This window comes from Mandrillus leucophaeus, unplaced genomic scaffold (genome assembly GCF_000951045.1).
Source record: "Mandrillus leucophaeus isolate KB7577 unplaced genomic scaffold, Mleu.le_1.0 Scaffold676, whole genome shotgun sequence".
Lineage (NCBI taxonomy): Eukaryota > Metazoa > Chordata > Mammalia > Primates > Cercopithecidae > Mandrillus > Mandrillus leucophaeus.
The window spans coordinates 105,089-126,075 of NW_012107319.1; the positions used below are offsets into that span (position 1 = coordinate 105,089).

General features: G+C 33.9%; 1 protein-coding gene across 3 annotated transcripts in view; it reads right to left on the bottom strand.

The window, feature by feature from the left end:
• Window positions 1-1,447: 1,447 nt before the first annotated feature.
• The window catches only part of BMP5 (bone morphogenetic protein 5), a 135,322-nt gene continuing 115,782 nt past the window's right edge, over window positions 1,448-20,987 (bottom strand). For 2 of the 3 annotated variants that reach the window (XM_012002051.1, XM_012002050.1), the window contains 3 exons: window positions 8,206-8,282; window positions 6,786-6,896; window positions 1,448-3,458 (listed from right to left, as the gene is read on the bottom strand). In XM_012002051.1, the coding sequence (XP_011857441.1) occupies window positions 3,309-3,458; window positions 6,786-6,896; window positions 8,206-8,282 (338 nt within the window). In that variant the 3' untranslated portion in view covers window positions 1,448-3,308. The remainder of the gene's footprint in view (window positions 3,459-6,785; window positions 6,897-8,205; window positions 8,283-20,987) is intronic. The other variant, XM_012002052.1, reaches the window with a different exon arrangement.

The following is a 20,987-nucleotide window of genomic DNA, read 5'->3' on the forward strand; positions in this document are numbered from 1 at the left end:
TGTTGCCCAGGTTGGAGTGCAATGGCACGATCTCAGCTCACTGAAACCTCTGCCTCCCAGGTTCAAGCAATTCTGCGTCAACTTCCCAACGAGCTGGGATTACAGGCATGTGCCACCACAATCAGCTAATTTTTTATTTTTAGTGGAGATGGGGTTTCACCATTTTGGTCAGGCTGGTCTCAAACTCATGACCTCAGGTGATCCACCCACCTCAGCCTCCCAAAATGCTGGGGTTACAAATGTGAGCTACCAAGCCTGGACCAGAATTGATTTTAGGCTAGCTGACTTAGTGAAGTTGAAACAAGGATGCAAAAGTTAACATGCATGCTTTTGATTTTTGAAATTTCTTTGTAATTTTTAAAGGCTATATCTGATGTGACTTTTCCTGCCTTTGAAATCTGTCTTTAAAACAGCCTTTAATAAATATCACAATAGACTTTTAAAATTTGGCAGAGCCTTTGCTATTTAAAATTGCTAACTTGGTTACAGCATCATTTTCTACTTAAATAAGCATTGACATTGATTGTTACTTTTTGTACTTTCTCTTCAATTATGATCTTAAAGAAACTTGATAAAACACAGATGTATACCTGTATACCAACAATTTTTATGCTTTATCAGCAAAGGCATCTTCACTTCTAACTTTAAAAACTTCCAGACCAAAAAAAAAAAAAAAAAAAAAATTGTGAAAGGAAAAATAGGTAATCCGAGATGGAAATTAGATAATAGTGATCACTGGACTGAACAGTTATTAGATGGTTACTTGTGTTTGGGAATGAAGATTTCTTCTGACTTGAATGGAACTGCAACATAAGCTAATTATTCATCGTAAATGTCTTGGGAGATGGTATCTGCCAGCTTGTGAAGTACCCAGTAGACTCTGGCTCGGGTTTGATGATGATGATACAAGGATTATAAAATGACAGTCCTTAGTTGAGAAAAAAAATAATTTTGGATTTTCTGCCTGTGTTTTCTTAATTTCTTTAATGTAGACTATTTATTTTTGCCTTAGTTTTAAAGAATTTGAATATTTATGATTTATGCCATTCTATTTCCAAAAAGGATTATGGCCACTTTACAGAATAAAAACAAGTATAAAGCAGAAAAATTAAAAATAATCAAAAAAACAAGTACATCATTAACAAACTAAAAAGATCTGAATGAAGATCTGTTAAAATAGGCCAAATTATTCTGGTTTCTGGTAATAGCTTGGGTATCACCAAGTTAATACTAAGAGTTTACTGTAATAGTTATTAGAAAATAATGTGACTGAGTATATGTGCATATTATACACATAGGTAATTCTAGAAAATGCAAAAACACTGATGCCAATTATCTCCCTTCTCATATGAAAAAGAACAAATAAGGTATTTCCCCATCCTAACGTTTTTTGCTATTTTTAAAATTTGTTGTTTGAACAGATTAAGAAAAATCTTTAATTCATGGATTGTTGCTTTGCACATTTAATAGTGAGATAATTATTAACAACACAAAAAACAATTTTAGCAATTAAGAACAACAAAGAATCATGTGATCCACAAACACTTTGTATTTGATAAATATTCTTATAGTCTCAATTTATGACATACTTACATTTTGTATTCCTTTTAAATAAAGAACCAAATCAAGAACAGCAGAAATTAGCATCTGTTTTATTTTAAAATATGGAAATATATTTAAACAGCACATTTAAAGAATAAAATAATAGACTTCCATTTCTTATTCTCTCAATGGTACACCAGTAATCAAAAATATATTACTTAACGTCCCCGTTAATATAGTTACTGTCAAATTTTCTTTAAGATAAACTGTATTTCAAAACAACATTTTAATATACCTGAATTACAAACAAAGCCATAACATTTTTGAAGACACTTTTAAGTTTTGTTTGAAAGATCCAAAAGGATGATTAATAAGTGGTGCTTTATGAATATTTTAGATTAACTGTAAATAAGCCTAACCACAGAGTCACCATAAAATAGCAAGTTATCATTCTGAAGATCATTCTTCAAAAAGTCAGTGTGTGTTAAAGAAAGGCCTTACAGGGCATTCCAATAGATAGAGAAAATAAATTAATTTTAGAGGGAAGAACACACATGCACACACCCACATACCCCCCCCCGCCCCAGAACCTTCCTGTTTGGAATTATTTGTGCTTGGAAGAAGGTTTACAGAATCCCTTTACAAAATACGGTTTTCATTGAGCTCACTCTCAAAGATATGAAAAATGAATTTCAGCTGTTCTTCAGAAATGGCAATTCTGTCAAAGCCATTCTGGGACTTTTGGCAATTTCCTCCAGTTTAGTTTCAGTGCTTTTACTTCTAAATAAAATCCCTTGCATCACATCAATCAGCAAACTCAGTTATAAAGGAGAGTTAAAGAAAATGGTTCTGTCGGCATCTTCTGCTCTTGTACATTTTATGCATGCAGTGACTCCTGCCTGTGGGGAGGAAAGTGAAGCCCATGTAAATGTTTATTTATTTTGGACTCGGTTTTTAAATCTAAAAAAAAAAAAAAAAATCTGCAGCAGTAGTGTTCTAGATAATAGGCAGATATGATTTATCTGAGGTAAGAAGGTTGTACTACAGTTAGTGTTAACTTGGAAAGCTATGGACACAGGCTCAAGCCTGTCTTCTGAAGCTTTGAGCTCTTTGCAAAATCTACAATCCACAAGCCAAAAAGGAACATGCTCCTACAGTTACACCAGTTCTATTAAAGCAAACAGTTAAAACAATTATGTGCAATCTTTCAGCTTCTATGTTCTGCCTACTGTTTATTTATTCAAATCCAGTTCAACATTTCACTTTATCTAATGAAGCAGGAACTCTGAAAGAGAAATTGTGTTTATCCAAGCATTTTTGTTTGGGTTGTTATTTTTTTAAGTCTTATTTCTAAATAAATATCCTATCATGGTTTTCATTGGCACAATATAAATAAATAATTCAATTTCCTTCCACAATATTAAACAGTCAAAGGAGTTCTGTCTAATCTCAGAAAATTATATAAAATTGTATTCGAAAAAAATGTTGAAATGGAATTGAATGGACTCAGCATAACCCATTGAAAATTAGACTAGATGATCTATTGTATAATGTAGTGGCCTATAAATTTTACTGATAAAGCATCCGCAAAAGAGAATATATACCTTTAAATAAATAAAAGTGACTATATACATGATATTGTACATAGGAAAAGAGTCAAAATGAGCCAGACTAATTTTAGGAAATTCCCCGTTTGTCTGAAAGTATGCTTTTTATTGCAGCCATAAATCTTAATACAGATCTTTTGTTATTATCAATATTTAATATTAGTGGCAGCCACATGAGCGTACTACCATATTTCTATATTTTTTCAAAATGACATTGGAGCTGTCATCAAAGTACAGAACAGAGATGGCGTTTAATTTGGTTGGAGCACAACAAGGCTTTGGTACGTGATCAGGAAACATCAGATGAACCTGGGAAAGGAAAAAAAAGTTTTGTTTTATTAAGAAATAAAATACACATTTTCTTACAGTTTTAAAATGATATGCTTGTTTTATCACTCAAAATCAGGCACACCGTTAAGCTCATCGCCCTTCTCCCATTTATGTTCCATGACTGGGGTGAGGGACTGAAAGATGTATTCTTAAGCATTAACACCTGGAATCAACCCACCCATTTCAATTATGTGTTTGAACCTTGAAAAATATGTCACCAAATAAAGAAAACTTCCTCTATAGAATATTCAGTGGAAGTTTTCCTAGGGAAAGAACACAGCAACTAGCAGTCTGTTGCTTTTAGTTGAAATGACTATTTCTATACTTATCATGAGGAATATGGAAGTTATAAGAAAAAATCAATGAAAACACATAGTTGCAGAAAGATTTGGATCTAAGAATTACCTTTTAAAAGGAAAATTAAACAATAAATCATACATTTTATGCCAACTCTTAATTTTCCATGGTAAAAGAAGCATAAAAATCATAATAAAATAAAATCCACATATAATCCAATACTTGCCTTTAAGCAATGATTTCAGCTCTTTGTAGAATTTTTTTATCACATTGGCTGGAGTTTAATATCCATTTACTTTTTTCTCCCTTGCCTGCCCCCTAGACAACTGCCAAAAAGCAGGCTAAGCTAAATCAGAAGCAAAGGGCCTAGATGCTTTACAAATGAACATCCACCTCCCCAGAAGCCTAAAAAGGTGTCTGTACATGGAAAGTGAAATGCTTAAGGGTTGATAATAATTTTGATCAGACTGGCAGTCTGCCTATGATTTGAAATAATTGAGCAAAGAGTCAGAACACAGTTATCCACTTTCCCACCCACCTATTCTGGCCCTTCCCCCAGAGGAGTTTATGGGAAATCCCACTGATGAGTCTTATGGGATCCACAAAAAGCAAATACAACCTCTTACGGTTTTGGCTGTACAACGTCCTGGCTGAAATGATATAGGAGCCTTGCATGTGGACAGAAACAGCAGGAAAAATGAGGTGACCTGACATTGAAATTTCCTAAGACCTCACAAAACTAAAAGTTGGATATTTTCTACAAATTTCTGATGCAGCTTATGTCCTTCATCAGCTTTATCTTCCATAACCCACATATACATGATTGATAATTCCGCTGTTTCAATGGCCTTGGCAGTCTACTGGGAAAAAAAATGGATTGTTCTTGAATGGTTTCTCAATATATTAGTCACAAACATACTTTCCTCTCTCTTTTTGTTTCATGTCCTTCACAGAACAAACATAAAGCGTGCACAACACCAGGAGAAAAAAAAAATCTAACTTCCCGGTATGCTCCAGTTTTGCTATGACTTATGTCCTACATCCCAGGGTGGAGATACAGAGCAGACTCTTGTTCCAAGTTTGTGTCACTTTTTTTTAAGTTTGTTTTTCGATACTTTACTACAGCCATAAGAGCTGAACATATGTATTTATTTATTTTTAAAAAGAAAAAATGAGAGAAGGGGGGGTATTTGACAAATGGTATTTTTCAGTAAGTAGGCACTGCTTAGCCTGAGTGAATCTTTGATACATTAGATCCATATCTAAGGAAACAAAAGTCTGCTTTCATAGTCATCGAAATGATGATAAAAAGAGGCAAAGAACTTTCTGAGAAATTAAGTAGCATTACTTCAACTGATAGGAGTTATTCTACGACCTTACAGAAAGACAGTGATCTTGAAGTTCTCTTCATAGGATGAAACAACAGCATTCTTTATCTGATATGCTTTCATGTCAACATGAATTCTCATACACAAAGAGAAAAGTTAACTTCTTAGAAATCATTTTAGTGGTAGAAGTTTGAATGCAAAACATCCATCCCTGCAAAGCCTACCTACTTCCATACTCCCAGAAATAGTATTCCATATAAAGAGAGCTTATATTTACAGATAGCAAAGGTGAAGTCATATCAGACTTTAAAATCCTCCCAGAAATTTACTCTATACCTTGTATATGGCACTAAAGTAGGCATTCTCACTGGTCATGAATCAATAAAAAGAAGAATTTTTATAAATTGCTTTAAAAATATTTGCTTTATCTTTCTGTTGCCCTCTAGCCCAAGGTTATTTTCAGTCTTTGATAATGTTCATGCTCTAGTTGTTATAGATTACATTTTTTGGTGTCTAGCTATTCTGTAGTATTTTATGAAGTCAATAAAGATGCCAGTAAATATCAAGTCATTCAAGTATTTGATTTTGCCAGTTCATATAGATGATTGTTTATTAAGAAGGAAACTAGGCTACTCCTTAATTCAGCTTTAAATTTTAAATTAATTGTGGGGGAAATCAGCAAGCTTATAGAGAGTTAAATCTTCACAAATCCTAAAAGTAATTCTTTCTTTTTCCATAAAGATGCCTCAGCCACAAAGATAGGTTTTTCTACTATCTACTTTTCTCTTACTGGCATCCACCAATTAATTCCACTCCCATCAAGCCTTGATTCTAAAATAATGTGTTCTCTCCCATTCTTCTTAAATACAAAATTTAAAATTTTTATATTAGCCCAAACATTGATTTAAAATTATATCACATAGTCTGGTATGTCTTCTAGGAGCCTCTCGTTTAGTCTTCTGGAGAGTGTGCCTCTGCCAAATCAATAGGTCAGATACTATGAGGTACATCAGACTCTCAAAAGGTTTCACGAGCTCATTAGGTAGAATGCAATCAGTTAATCAAGTCAACCCTTCAGAACCTTATTCATAAAAGTAAGCCTAGATTATTAGAGATTTAATCACTGTTAAGTTTCTGAGAGTAAGGAATAAAGAAAAGGAAGTATAATTTCTACTTTAAAGATTACAGGAGAAGGAGGAGAAGAACAATAAGAAATGTCAATTAGTTTCCCATTTGTGTACTACACTGAAGAACTTTTATAATACCAAAGTGTGTTATAGAACATTCTTAAATAATTAAAAACCCTCAGATGAAATTTAGTACAGCTATTACTCAGTGTTTTTGCAATGATTACTAATGAATTGCTAGGTTAGAAACAGCCCCGGGGAACCTGTGTGCTTAGTCATACAGTTAATGAAGAAACAGTTCAAGATGACCATTTCATGTTATTACTCCAATTTTCCTAGCTGAATCCTTCTCCATTGTGTAATTGGGATTACTCTAAACCAGCCTGAGTTTCCTGACTATACCCACAGTTGTTACTTCAGCTCTAAAAAGAAACAAATGAGTTTGAGAAGATAAAATAATGCATTAAAAATTGTAAATAGATGCTTTCCTCTAAAACAACTTTTTAATATGCTTGCATTCTAAGCTACTTTTAATCCTTCAAAACAAAGCTTACCAGAGTCTGAACTATAGCATGATTTGTGGCATTCATATGAGCGTTAAGTGGAAAAGAACATTCTCCATCACAATAAAATGCAGCGTATCCTTCTGGTGCTATAATCCAGTCCTGACACACACACAAAACAAGAAAAAATAGTATTACCAAAGTAAAAATTAAAAAAAAATTCTTAAAAATTATTGAAATATATTGTATCTGAATAGGTTTACATTCCTGGTCCAACAATTATTCTAATGGAATAACTTTCCCCACACCCTTTAATTTAATTTTAAGCTGAAGTTTAGGACAAAAGTATAAATATTTTCACAAGAAATTGTCCTCTCTAATTACTCCCGAGGTAGTTATGTAAGATATTCATAGTATGTATTAAACATGTGCGCATGAATAAAACTATTATAAGAAAATAGCATTCTAAATATTGTTTAAACAGGAAATGATGAACTCTGGAAAGTTCAAGTGAACCCAAAAGAAAAAGGAGAATCAAGTTAATTGAGATTATTCTCATTACTTCTTAAGGAATCATTCTTAGTTTTATAAGTCTGACAACACCCTAAAGCCTTAATATCTTTTCTGCATGTTGTTTTTCTTTCAATTCATTCATTAACTTTATAGTCTCTTTAGAAAAAATGAATTGGAGCAAATTCCTAAAAACTGAACATGATAAATTTCAGGAAGCTAAATAATTGGTACATGTATGGTTGCCTTGATATTTTTCCCACAGAGAAATAAAATTTGGCACAAATGTAAGAATTCTTGAGTTATTCACGTTGAAAGTTTATCATAAATTTTGAATATATTTACATTTTAATAGTATTTCTCAATACAATAACTCATATGAGAATCCATTGTAATAAAATATTAGGAGAAACCTTAAAATTTCTTTTTAAACTGTCACCATATAGAGCCATTCAAAAATTACTTTGGTGAAATTTTCCTCCTCATCCTGTTTCAAAATGCCATCTAAAGATAGCAATACATTTTTAAGTGCAAGAAAAAAAAAATGTCTGTCATCTTCCCCATGACAGGGACATTATAGTTGAGGGCTCTATTTCCTAGCCCAATAGTTGGAGACCCTCACAGGCTTAGTGGAGTTACTTATACTAATATGAACAAATCTTCTATTTATCATAAAATTAAAAGTTTGTAATACTTAAACAACAACACTTTTTTCTTCCTAAATATCTTAGTGTTCTATGTTTTATTCAACATAGTTTTTTTGTTTGTGAAACCTACTAATCATGTTTCAATGGTAAAAGGTTAATTGAGAAATGAAAATAAAGTGAATAAGCCATATTCTAACTGGTCATGTCAAAAATCATTGGGTATTATTTTGGAAATTTACTGCCAAAGACTATGACTTACTAAGGATTTATGACAATTCAGAAAAAAAGGACCTAAGTTGACTGAAAATTCTTACCTGCCATCCCAGATCCCGGAAGCTCACATAGAGTTCGTGCTTCTTACAGGCTTGTTTTTGCTCACTTGTGTTATAATCTGAAGATAAAAACCACATTTTTCATAAATGGTTGCTTAAAGATATACTAATACTTCTTTTGTGAGATCACTGGTAGGATTTTTTAAAGGGGTTTTATTTGAAGTTGTGGAACATGAATTTCAATCTTAAAGCCAGAACTACTTACTAACCATGTGAACTTCAGTCAAGTTACTTGTCCTGGGTTTCTTCTTCTGTGAGATGTAGACAATACCATTTACCTTATGAAGCTCTAACAAGGATTCTGTTAGGCCATCTGCTTCACAGGGCAGAGTGTGGTGTCTGTCGTTCACTGAGTACCATCTGCTCAACGAATACTTATTAATTCATTCATACTCTAGGGGTACTTAATATATTCATATATATATATACACACACACACACACACACACACACACACATATATATTTGTGCAATAATTTTTAACATCTTCCATGAGGCAGATACTGGGATCTTAGCTGATTTTATTTTAATAAATATCTTAACCTCAGGATACCACAAGTTGAGCTTCTAATCATCCCCCAAAATCCTGTCCACCTGTAGACTTCATTCTTGACTGATGGTAGTTGCCTGGGTTAAAAAATAAAAACCAAAACAAAACAAGAATCAAAATAGTTCTGTTTTTTTTTCTTTCATTTACACATCCAATCCATCAGGAAATCTCACACACTATCTTCACTAAGTCCAAAATGCACCTCCTCTCACGCCCTTAATAATTGGTCTTGGTCCAAGCCACCATCATCTCCAGCATGAATTACTGCAATATCCTCATTGCTAGTCTCCCGGCTTCTGCTCTTGCTCCTCTACAGCAAACTAGTCAAGTGGACCTTTTAACAAGTAAACCTAATTACATCACTTCCCTGCCAGTCCCTCTATGGTCCTCATATCACTAAGAGTGAAATATTCTCAGAGTGGTTACAAGGCTCTCTACATTTTGGTTCCACTATCCCTCTGACTCATTTCCTGTCACTCTTCTTCTCCTTCACCTTGCTCCAGCCACTACACCTTCTTACTGTTTCACTCACAGTCAGCCTTACTCCCACTTTAGAGGCTTTTCTCTCACTAGTCCCTCTCCCTGGATAGCTACATGGCTAATTCCTGCATCTTCATGTCCTTGCTTAAGCAACATCTCAACAAGGCCTTCACTACCCTTTTAATATTACAACTCTCACCCTGATACACCTGATTTCTCTCACTTTGTTCTGATGTTTTCCCATCTCAATTTTCACTATGCCATTTCTTCATTAATTTATGCATGGCTTCTTGTCTGTTTCCTCCTACTAAAATATAAGCTTCACAAGGGCAAGAATCTTGTTTAGCTCTGTTTTGCTCACTGATGTATCCCTAGTGCCAGGAACAGTGCCTGGCATACAATAAACATTCAAAAAAGTATCTGAGGAGTTAATGGACAAATTTCTCAGAGTGTTCCACAAGGGATTTGAGGCAAGTGAAATACTATCATTACATATTTTGGAATGTAATCTGAAATACCCATAACTTTTTATAATTGTTTTAAATGATTAAATATAAATGCAGAATTTCAATCTTGCACCTGGAATAAAGTAAAACACTGAAGAAACACAGAGATTTATGGAACATTTTTCATTGTTGTCTTATCTGAGGTTTGCTCACATTTTGTACAAACATTCGAAAAACTAGTCCACTTTATTTCTAATATAAAATATTAAATAAATAAAATTTAAAAATAATTTGTTTCACAGTTTTTGTTAAAGTGTCACCTTCCAGTTGAATTACCCCCAACCTCTAACAGAAATGTAGGCACATTAGAGATCAAAGGAGCCCACCATAGAGGGGCTTACCTCTCATGATTACCTCAAGTAATTATTTGTTTAATGTTAATCTAGAAATGACAAGCTAATGATTAAATTTTGAAATCAAGGTATTTTTCTCTACGTTATTTATTTCTACTATGCAATTAACTTCATTAAAACAGATTAAATAAGTAGATAATGGGAAATGGAGGAGAGAGGATTTATTTCACACTCTACATTCTGGTTCTTTAGGGAAATATCTCCCTTGGAGCTAACTTTGTTCAGGTAACGGACAAATGCACTTTAGCACTAAACATGACATGGATAAATTTCCTCGATCCTTTTTAGAGAAAAGAAATAATTGATTCTACTATTGGTTTGATTTCATAAACTCCTTGGTATACAAAATAGGAAAAAAAAAATGTTAGCTATGCCTTGGACCAAAGGGGTCAGCAAACTTTTTCTTTAAATAGACAGATTGACCCAGCCACCCTATTACTGGGGATATACCCAAAGGATTATAAGTCATGCTGCTATAAAGACACATGCACACACGTTTATTACGGCACTATTCACAATAGCAAAGACTTGGAATCAACCCAAATGTCCATCAGTGACAGACTGGATTAAGAAAATGTGGCACATATACACCATGGAATACTATGCAGCCATAAAAAAGGATGAGTTCATGTCCTTTGTAGGGACATGGATGCAGCCGGAAACCATCATTCTCAGCAAACTATCGCAAGAACAGAAAACCAAATACCGCATGTTCTGACTCATAGGTGGGAACTGAACAATGAGATCACTTGGACACAGGAAAGGAAGCATCACACACCGGGTCCTATTGTGGGGAGGGGGGGTGGGGGAGGGATTGCATTAGGAGATATACCTAACGTAAATGACGAGTTAATGGGTGCAGCACACCAACGTGGCACATGTATACATATGTAACAAGCCTGCACGCTGTGCACATGTACCGTAGAACTTAAAGTATTAAAAAATAAAATAAAAAAGAGACAGATAGCAAATATTTTAGGCTAAGTGGTCCCCCCCTTGCAACTATTCAATTTTGCTGCTGTAGTATAAAAGCAACCATAGACAATATGTAAATGAATGGGTGTGTCTATATTCCAGTAAAAATTTACGCACGGATACTAAAATTTGAATTTCATATGATTTCCACATGCTACAAAATATTGTCCTTCTTTTCCAAGCAAACATTTAAAAATGGAAAGACCACTCTTAGTAGGTCATACAAAAACAAATGATAGGCTTAATTTGGTTATTGGGCCTTACTTTTTCCAACTCTGCATTAGATAATGGAATATTTATTCATCTTTGTCTTAATTGAAAATATTAAATATGAATAACATTGTAGCCAATAACACATACATGTTTATATGAAAAGCCACAAACTACAAATATAGTTATTTGCATTCGATGTTTATAAAAAATGAAGAAAATAAAACTTAAAAGTCAAAATATATCTGTTCCATATATATGTCTTTTTATGCAGGCTAAGTGATGTATATAATATAACATCATATAAATGTAACAAGCAATGACATTTATAACAGAATCTGGTTCCAAGAGTCTGATTTCATAGAGCATTAGGACCATATGCTTATTCTGTCAGAAATAAAAATTAATGGATAGTGAGTGAAGTAAATGTTGTACCCAAACTAGAAAAGCCTGCAGTTAGGTTTACTCTAAATACTTGGCAGAACAAGCTGTGGGCGGAAGGGCAAGGAAATTAGGTTTATGTCTTTTAAAATACTGATGGGCAGCCTTTAGGAGATTAATATGAAATGGATATAATTCTGTTGTTAATGAACCTGCCTACAAATGAAAAGTCATGGCATAAATTATTAAAATGTTCTACAATCAACACTAGAAAAAGTAAACCAACACGTCTTATCCATAGTGCAGGTGTTATCAATAATACTTCTCTGTTTTGTCTCTTAACGGTAATAATGTTAGGAAGCCAACGCCAAAATAGTAAAAATATCATTAAATACTTGTGCAAATTTCTTTATGGTCAATTTCTAGATAGTGTATAAATTTAATCTTTAGTTTGATTTTCTTTAATTTTTTTGTCTTACAATAAAATCATGAAAAACAAAATAAATATGTGGAGGTAAAAGTTGGTAAAACACACAAAAAATCCTGAATGTGATAAGAAGAACACTAGTACACTATTGGTGGAAATGTAAATTAATACAACCATTTTTTTGAGGTTCCTCCCAAAAGTGAAAGTAGAGCTACCATATCATCAAGCAATCTTACCGCTGGGTATATATCCAAAACAAAGGAAATCAATATGTTGAAGATATATCTGCACTCCCATATTGATTGCAGCACTGTTCACAAGATACAGAAGCAACATAAGTGTCCATCAATGGATGAATGCATAAAGAAAATGTGGTACATATACACAGTGGCTTATTATTCAGCCATAAAAAGAATGAAATTCTGTCAATTAGAGCAACACGGATGAAACTGGAAGATGTTAAGTGAGGTAAGCCAGTCACAGAGAGACAAATAACCCATGTTCTTAGTCATATGTGTAAGCTAAAAAAAAAAATTGATCTCATGAAGATAAGAGAGTAGAATGGTGGTTACCAAAAGCTGGGAATGGTAGCAGAAAGAGGGGAACAAGAACTGGCTAATGGATAAAAAAAATACAGCTTTTTAAAAAACGTACAGAAGAAATCAGTTGTGGTGTTCAATAGCACAGTATGGTGACAACGGTTAACAATAATTAAATCTACATTTCAAAATAACTAGAAGACAAGATTAGGAATGTTCCCAATGCAAAGAAATGATAAATATTTGATGTGATGGATATCTTAATTACCTTGATTTGATCATTACACATTGTATACATCTATCAAAATATTGCATGTACCCCATGAATATATATAATTATTATGTATCAATGAAAACAAATTCCTGAAATCTGCATGGACTTTCAAAGCTCTGCATAATAGTTACTGACAAAAACAAATAAATAAACATGGGATAGACTTTCTGTGAACTGGACAAGAGACAATCAAGTCCAAAAACCTTCATACACCATTTTTTTTTTCTTCAGAACATAGTATTAGTTTCTTAAGGGGATGAAACACAGATATAGCTATAAAAGCAAATAAAAATTAGAGATAAAATTTAACATTTAACCATGACAACAGCTTAAATGAGCCAAATATGATATGCTGCTGCTTCAAAGCAAAAGAGGAGATGTTAGTTTTTTCACTCTTATTTCCCAGAGAGAAAAAGGGAAAAAGGAAGTTGACACCTAAAGCATCAGGACAGAAGACCTTAATTTATTTATAAAAATTTAAAATGACAAATGAATGAAGTACAAGAGTTGAAAAAGCAGGAATGGTACTATCATAATGCGAATTTTTATATGACCTTGGGGGTAGAAAAATTCATGATAACCCCAAAAATAAATAACAATCCTACCCAAAGATAAGGGGCTTTAAAATGCTATTGTTGCTCTAGCTCAATCATTATCTTCTATACCCAGTGAATTATTCACTTGAATTTACACACAAGCCAGTAGTAATTACTGTTGTTTATTTTGTAGATATATTAACACAATTTTGTGTTTCTGTAGGTACCAACGTGTGACACAAAACACCACAAAATAACTCTCTAATGTGTTTGCATAACTCTGCTCAGCAAAGTATCCATGTGGATCATGTAATTAACGTCCTCACTTTAGAGCTCCTTCATATAAAAATCTATCCACAAACCTGAATTTGCCAGACACCTCTAAAGGACAGTTTCCTGATGCCTCCTGCTCACTATTTCTACTTCTGACCTCACACTCAGTATTCACTATTTTTGTTAATAGGACCATCAGTCACTTAGTGGCCAGGACAGAAAATTTAGTAAGCTTCTTGATTTTCATTTTTTTCCACTCAGATCCTGTATTAAATGGATCCACAAAGCCCCATTAGTTGATAAATTTCACTACTTAATCTAGGTGTCCTGCTGGAAGCCCTTTGCACTCTTGCTTGCCTCATCCTTCCTCAATGTCTTCTTCTGGTAACCTTAGATTCTAAAATAACACTTTACCCCTGCTCCTCTTTGACGTCTCTGATGATATTCTTTTGGCTTATTTTATGGAATTCCTTTTTCTCCTTTGCCTATACTTACAGTATTGATGTTCCCCAAGGAGGCTCCATTTTATTATTTTTGCTTTCTTTGTTTCCTGTGGCATTTGGTCAGCCTCATCCTACATCTAACAATTTGGCTTATAGCTACATCTTTTCCCTACACATTCCACTTATTCTCAACACTCCCCTCTCCAGAGTGCTGGGTTATCCATCCTCTTCAAACCCCTGCTGGCCCTATCCCATGTGTTTTGGTTCCTACATCTCTCTCTCCAATCTATGATCTTCATTGCTTGGAGTATTATACTAGACTCCTAATCATTATTTGAGTTTTCTGTCTCCACCCTTGGCATTCCACTCTGCACTCTGTGGCCAAAATTAACTTTTTAAAATGCATATCTGATTACGGCTCTTCTTTGTCCAATTGCCTATGCAAAGACATCACTGCTCCTTATCATCACATACCCTACTCTTTATGATTTGGCCCCTGAATAATTTCCTAACTGATATCACAGTCCTCTCACATAAAAATACATGCATCCCCCAGCCATTTGAAAATGGTTCATGCCTCCACAACTGTAGAGCCCTTTCCTTTCTACAATCTGAAATGGTTTCATCCATGTCTGTATTTCTGGAAAATGTCTATTTGTTCTCAGATAAGTCCCTCGTGTAGTATTTTGGGCCATATAGTTAATATAGTACATAGCATATAGTTTTATAATGCTGTGCCTGGCATATAATGGGAGTTTATTTAATACTGAATAAATATTACTTATAAGAAATTACACCCAGATATATTCTCCCTGTGAATTTTTCCTAGGGAGAAACTTGACAACAGACACAATGCCTTAATGTCTATTGGCAAGTCTTTTTTAAGGTGTGTAGTTAATTGCTAATATAGATTAGCCAAATTAGGTTAAAGACTCTAAAATTTCCCTTGTTTCTAGAGTATCCAAAGATAAGAAATCCCGTGACCACAGGTATGGGTACTTATAAGAGAGAGAGTGTGAACTTGTAGTTTTCTCTGATGTAAGAGTCTGAACTCTTTGCATACCAGTTCTATAAAAGCCATTATAATGTTCAACTCTTAATGAGCATTTACCATGTACCACTATTTTATATTAGTTATACGTAATAACTCATTTAATCCTCACAACTCACGTAATCCTGCTCTGCAAGGCAGGCATAATTAACATTCCCACTTTAAACATGAAGAAACAGTCAGAGAGAGGTAACATATCTTGTGCAAGAGTATACAACTAGTAAGTAGTGAAGTCATATTAAATGATGGATAGACGATAGATAAATGTATAGATAGAGCTAGCTAACAACATATTATATGCATCAAAATACTTGTTTCAGGAGGGGTTTCCAAAATTTTTCACAATTCAGGTCACAGATAGCAATTTTTAATATTAGTTACTGTCACAATTATGTGGATTAGAAATATTCTCATTTGTGCAGCATTGCAGGATTTTCAGTACAGCATTTATTTTGAGAGTCCCAACTTGGAAAAAAGCAAAATGTCTTTTTGGAGTGACATGATTAAATAAACTGATGCTAATACTATGTAACAACAGTTAAAAACAATTAGCTCACCTTATTTGAAATATGGCTAATCATTGTTTATTAAACCTTTAAAATATATAACTCATGTAATTAAAAGCATATAACAAAAATGTATTCTCTCAGATGACAGAGAGGTTTGTACCATGTTGATATCAGCATATTAAGGGAATCTATTATGTATGGATTAGGTAAACAAGGGAGAAGTTTAGCTTTTTGATTTTATTATTTCTAAATACTAAAAACGTATATTATATAAAATATTCTATGGAAATAACTTCAATTAATTCTCTTCTTGTTTTGACTAATATCTGTTGTTCCAGGAGGCATAAATTTACATTGTATTCATTAGGCAAGAGATAGTGCCTATCAAAGTTGAGAATGAGAGCAGAATGTTTCGATTTTAGTAACTATGCATTGTATCTGATTTACAATGCTTTGACTTACGATTTTTTAAATCGATGAGGGTTTGAAAGCAATACACATTCAGTAGAAATCATACTGAGAGCACCCATACAACCATTCTGTTTTTCACTTTCAGTAGAGTGTCCAATAAATTACATAAGATATTCAAAACTTAATTGTAAAATAGGCCTTTTGTTAGATGAGTTTGCCCAACTGTAGGCTAATGTAAATGTTCTGGACATGTGTAAGGGAGGCTAGGCTAAGCTATGATATTTGAGCTTATAGTACTGTAACCTTTTGTTGGGTTTATTGGGATATAACCCCATTGTAAGTTGAAGAGCACCTCTATGCCAAAGACTTGCCCTGCGAAATCACCGTGGATGTAGGCATGGCCACTACATGATTGGATTCTTTTTCAAAGATTCTCAGTATCCAGCATACAATAAGCAACCTTTCTTAGCAGTTCTGTAATGATCCAGGACTTGCCATTTGCTCTGTTAGTTCTTTTGGGTTCTTCATACAGGCATATGTCAGAGACATTTACTGGGGAGATACTGTGAATTTAGTTCCAGACTACTGCAATGAAGTGAACATCACAATAAAGTGAGTATCAATTTTTTTGGTTTCCCAGAGCATGTAAAAGTTATGGCTACATTATACTGCAGTCTATTAAGTGTGCAATTGGATTATATGTTTAAAAATGTACATTCCTTAGTTAAAAATAATCTATTGATTAAAAAATGCTAGTGATCATCTGAGTCTTCAGCAAGTTGTAATCTTTTTGCTAATAAAGGGTCTTGCCTCAATGTTGATACTTGCTGACTGATGAGGTTGGTGATTGCTGAAGGTTGATGTGGCTGTGGCAATTTCTTAAAAGACAACAATAAAATTTGTCACATTGATTGACTCTTCCTTTCACAAAAGATTCTTTGTAGTTTGCAAGGCTGTTTGATAGCACTTTACTTTGTGTAGGTCTTCTTTTAAAATTGGAGTTGATCCTCTCAAATGCTGCCTCTACTCTAGTAAATAAACTTATTTAAAATGCTAATTCCTTTGTTGTCATTACAACTGTATTCACGGTATCTTCACCAGGAGAAGATTCTATCTCCAGAAACCACTTTTTTTGTTCAACCATAAGAAGCAACGCCGCATTCATTCAAGTTTTATTATGAGATTGCAGCAATCCTGTCACATCTTCAGGTTCCACTTGTAATTCAAGTTCTCTTGCTATTTCTACCACATCTGCAATGACTTCCTCCACTGAAGTCTTGAACCCCTCAAACTCATCCAAGAGGTGTAGGAATCAACTTCTTCCAAACCCTTGTTAATGTTGATATTTCGACCCCTCATAAATCACGGATGTTCTTAATGGCATCTAGAATGGTGAATCCTTTCCAGAAGGTTGCCTAGATCCTGAAGGGGAATCACTATTTATGGAAGCTACAGTATTACACAATAAATTTTTAAAATAATAAAACTTGAAAGTCAAAACTACTCCTTCATCCATGGGCAGCAGAATGGATGTTGTTCTAGCAAGCATGATAAAAACCGTTAATCTACTCGTGTATGTCCATCAGAGCTCTTGGGTGATCAAGCACATTGTCAATGGGCAGTAATATTTTGAGAGGAATCATTTTCCTGGACAATAGGTTTCAACAGTGTGCCTAAAATATTTAGTAAACCATGCTATCAACAGATGCACTGTTCATCCAGGTTTTGTTGTTCCATTTGCAGAGCCCAGGAAGAGTAGATTAAGCATGATACTTAGGGGTCCATGGATTTTCAGAATGGTAAATAAGCATTGTCTTCAACTTAATCTCACCAGGTATATTAGCCCACAACAAGAGAGTCAGATTGTCAGAAGCTTTGAAGCCAGCCATTGACTCCTCTCTAGCTATGAAAGTCCTACATAACATCTTCTTTCAATAAGGCTTCTTAATCTACATTAAAAATCTGTGGTTCAGTGTAGCTATCTTCATCAGTGATTACTTAGATATATCTCCTGGATAACTTGATATAGCTTCTTCATCAATGCTTGCTGTTTCACCTTGTACTTTTTTGCTATGGAGATAGCTTCTTTCCTTAAACCTCATGAACCAACATCTGCTACTTTCAGACTTTTCTTCAGCAGCTTCCTTACCTCTCTCAGCCTTCACAGAATTGAGGCGAGTCAAGGCTTTGCTCTGTATTAGGCTTTGGTATAAGAGAATGTTGTGGCTGGTTGGATCTTCAATCCAGGCCACTCAAACTTTCTCCACATCAGCAAGAAAACGATTTCACTTTCTTATCATTATTATGTTGATGAAGTCACATTTTTAATTTTCTTCAAGTACTTTTCCTTTGCAGTCACAGCTTGACTAACTGCTTGGCACAAGAGGCCTAGGTTTCGGTCTATCTGGACTTTCAACATGTGTTCATCAATAAGCATAATCATTACTAGCTTTTGATTTAAAGTGAGAGATATGCAAATCTTCCTTTCATTTGAACACCTTTAGGCCATTGTGGGGTACTAACTGAACTTATTTCAATATTGTTGTGTCTCAGGGAATAGGGAACCCAAGAAAAGGGAGAGAGATGGGGTAATGACCGATTGTTGGAGGAACCAGAACACACATAACATTTACTTCCCATCTTATATGGGTAAAGTTTGTGGTGCCACAAAACAATTACCAATAAATATCAAAGATCACTGATAACATAAACCATAACAAATATAATAATAGTAAAATTTTGAAATATTGCAAGTATTATCAAAATATGACACAGAGAAATTGAGAGAGCAAATGCTTTTGGAAAAAATGTCACCAATAGACTTGCTTAATGCAGGACTGCCACAAACCTTCAGTTTGTAAAAAAAACACATTATCTTTGAAACACAACAAAGCAAAATGCAATAAAACATCATATGCCTGTACTCTATTCTTTTCAACACTGAATATACTCCTTCAAACAGAATCATGTTCTGGAGGTTTTTTTAAAAAGTCGAATCAACCTAGTGCCTTTATATCTTCAAGAATAGCTAGCTTAGAATTTAGCTATTGGCTCCATTTTTCTTCCTCTCACACACAAATTCAAAGAAATACCCTTTGTGCTGCCTCAACATGAAACAGGAAATATCTTCCACAATGTATCTGCTCAACCATCTTGCCAAAACCTGAAGAGGAACAAGCAGTGCCGGGCAGTTTCTGCAGGAAACCTGGAAGTAATGGTTCTACATACCTTTACCTGAAAAAGGAAGTTAGTTTTTCCTATGCTGTCAACACATTAATTTACTCAACAAGTATTTTGGGGACTCCTATTTTGCGCTGGTTACTGTTCTATGCTCTCCCACAGGAATATGGAAGAAAAAAAGAACATTGGGAAGTCAGAAAGCAAGAATCATTGAAGTAGAAAAGAAATGAGATAAAGATAGCAGAAATGACTTGAGTTTTAATTCTTCTCTACTAATGGAGATTTTCGACATTTGACAATATGCTTTGCAAAAAAACTTGCAATCAAGCAAACCTGCAATACAACTTTCCTCCCTAACTCCATCCCAACCCCACCCCTTCTTATCCATAGAGCCTTTGCACAATATTTTATTGTAAAATCTTGTTACTATTACAACTTTGTTATTTATATTTGGATAATTTTTAAATTTCACTGGCATTTCAAGTCTCCAAAGTGTCAAATGTTCTGTTTATATTAGCATTCCCTTTCCTTAAAGCCCTGTCTTTTACGCCAAATCCTATGAGGATTTTCCCAGACTGCTTGATTACTACCTATTGAAAGGTTAAGTCTTATAGACACAAACCAGCTACTTTCTTTCTTCTTATTATCAAAATATGAACACACTCCAAAACCATCTACCACATATTTCACAGAAATGGTTGCCAATGACAAAATTTCAGAAAGAAAATATTGGTCTATATTAGAATAATTTTGTACTCTAAATGGTGTTAGGAAACTGGTGAAAAGTTACATGATTTCTGCTCCATGTGTTTTATTCATCTCTGGTTATAGACGTACATTTGTTTCTTGTGGTCAGGAAGAGAAGATAAATAGAGTTAACCAATAGGGAAAAGGACTTTGATGATTTCAGTCACTGGAACACCTCTGCCAGAGTCATTATGAGCTCTAATAATAAGTATGTAACTTCTACTTTTCCCTTTGTAATTTCCTCCAAAATTATTTACTATTCTATTCAAGGTTTAGCAAAACTTTTTTTAATACAGTCTGCTACATTAAATTAAAAACATTTCAACCGAACTTAGAACCATTCTACATGAAAAGAAAAATATACAAGTTTGACAGCCTAGTATTTACCAGGAAGAAAAGGTCTTAGAAAGTTATTTTTCTCCACCTTTCATATTAAGTAATTACAACTTTTTGCCAAACTAAATATCTTGTGAAGATCTTTAAAAAATAGCTTTGTAATAAGGCACTAGTGTCATGCTTTACTAAAAGTGGTTAAATATCTTTGTTGGAAAATTATTTTAAAACATCACTTTATAAGTAGCATTTAATTCAGTATAATACAATTCCATACAGAAATCTTCCCTCCTGCTTCTGTTGCTTGACACACAAATAGGACTTCTTTCTAACATGATTCTCCTGGTGCCTTCCCTTTAGGAAGAGTACAGTGAATTCCACTTAGTAATTTTATGGAGCATCTCTGAGCAAATAAAACCAAACAAAAGTCTTCATCTATTTCTCATCTAAACACTCATGCATGTTTGAGTAATAAATAGCTGCTATATGATCTGCCATTTTCAAGTAACCTGGAAAAAATGAAGATTTTAGGAATAATGGCAAAGACTGTTTGAAGTTAGAATTTCAATTTGCTAAAATAATATTA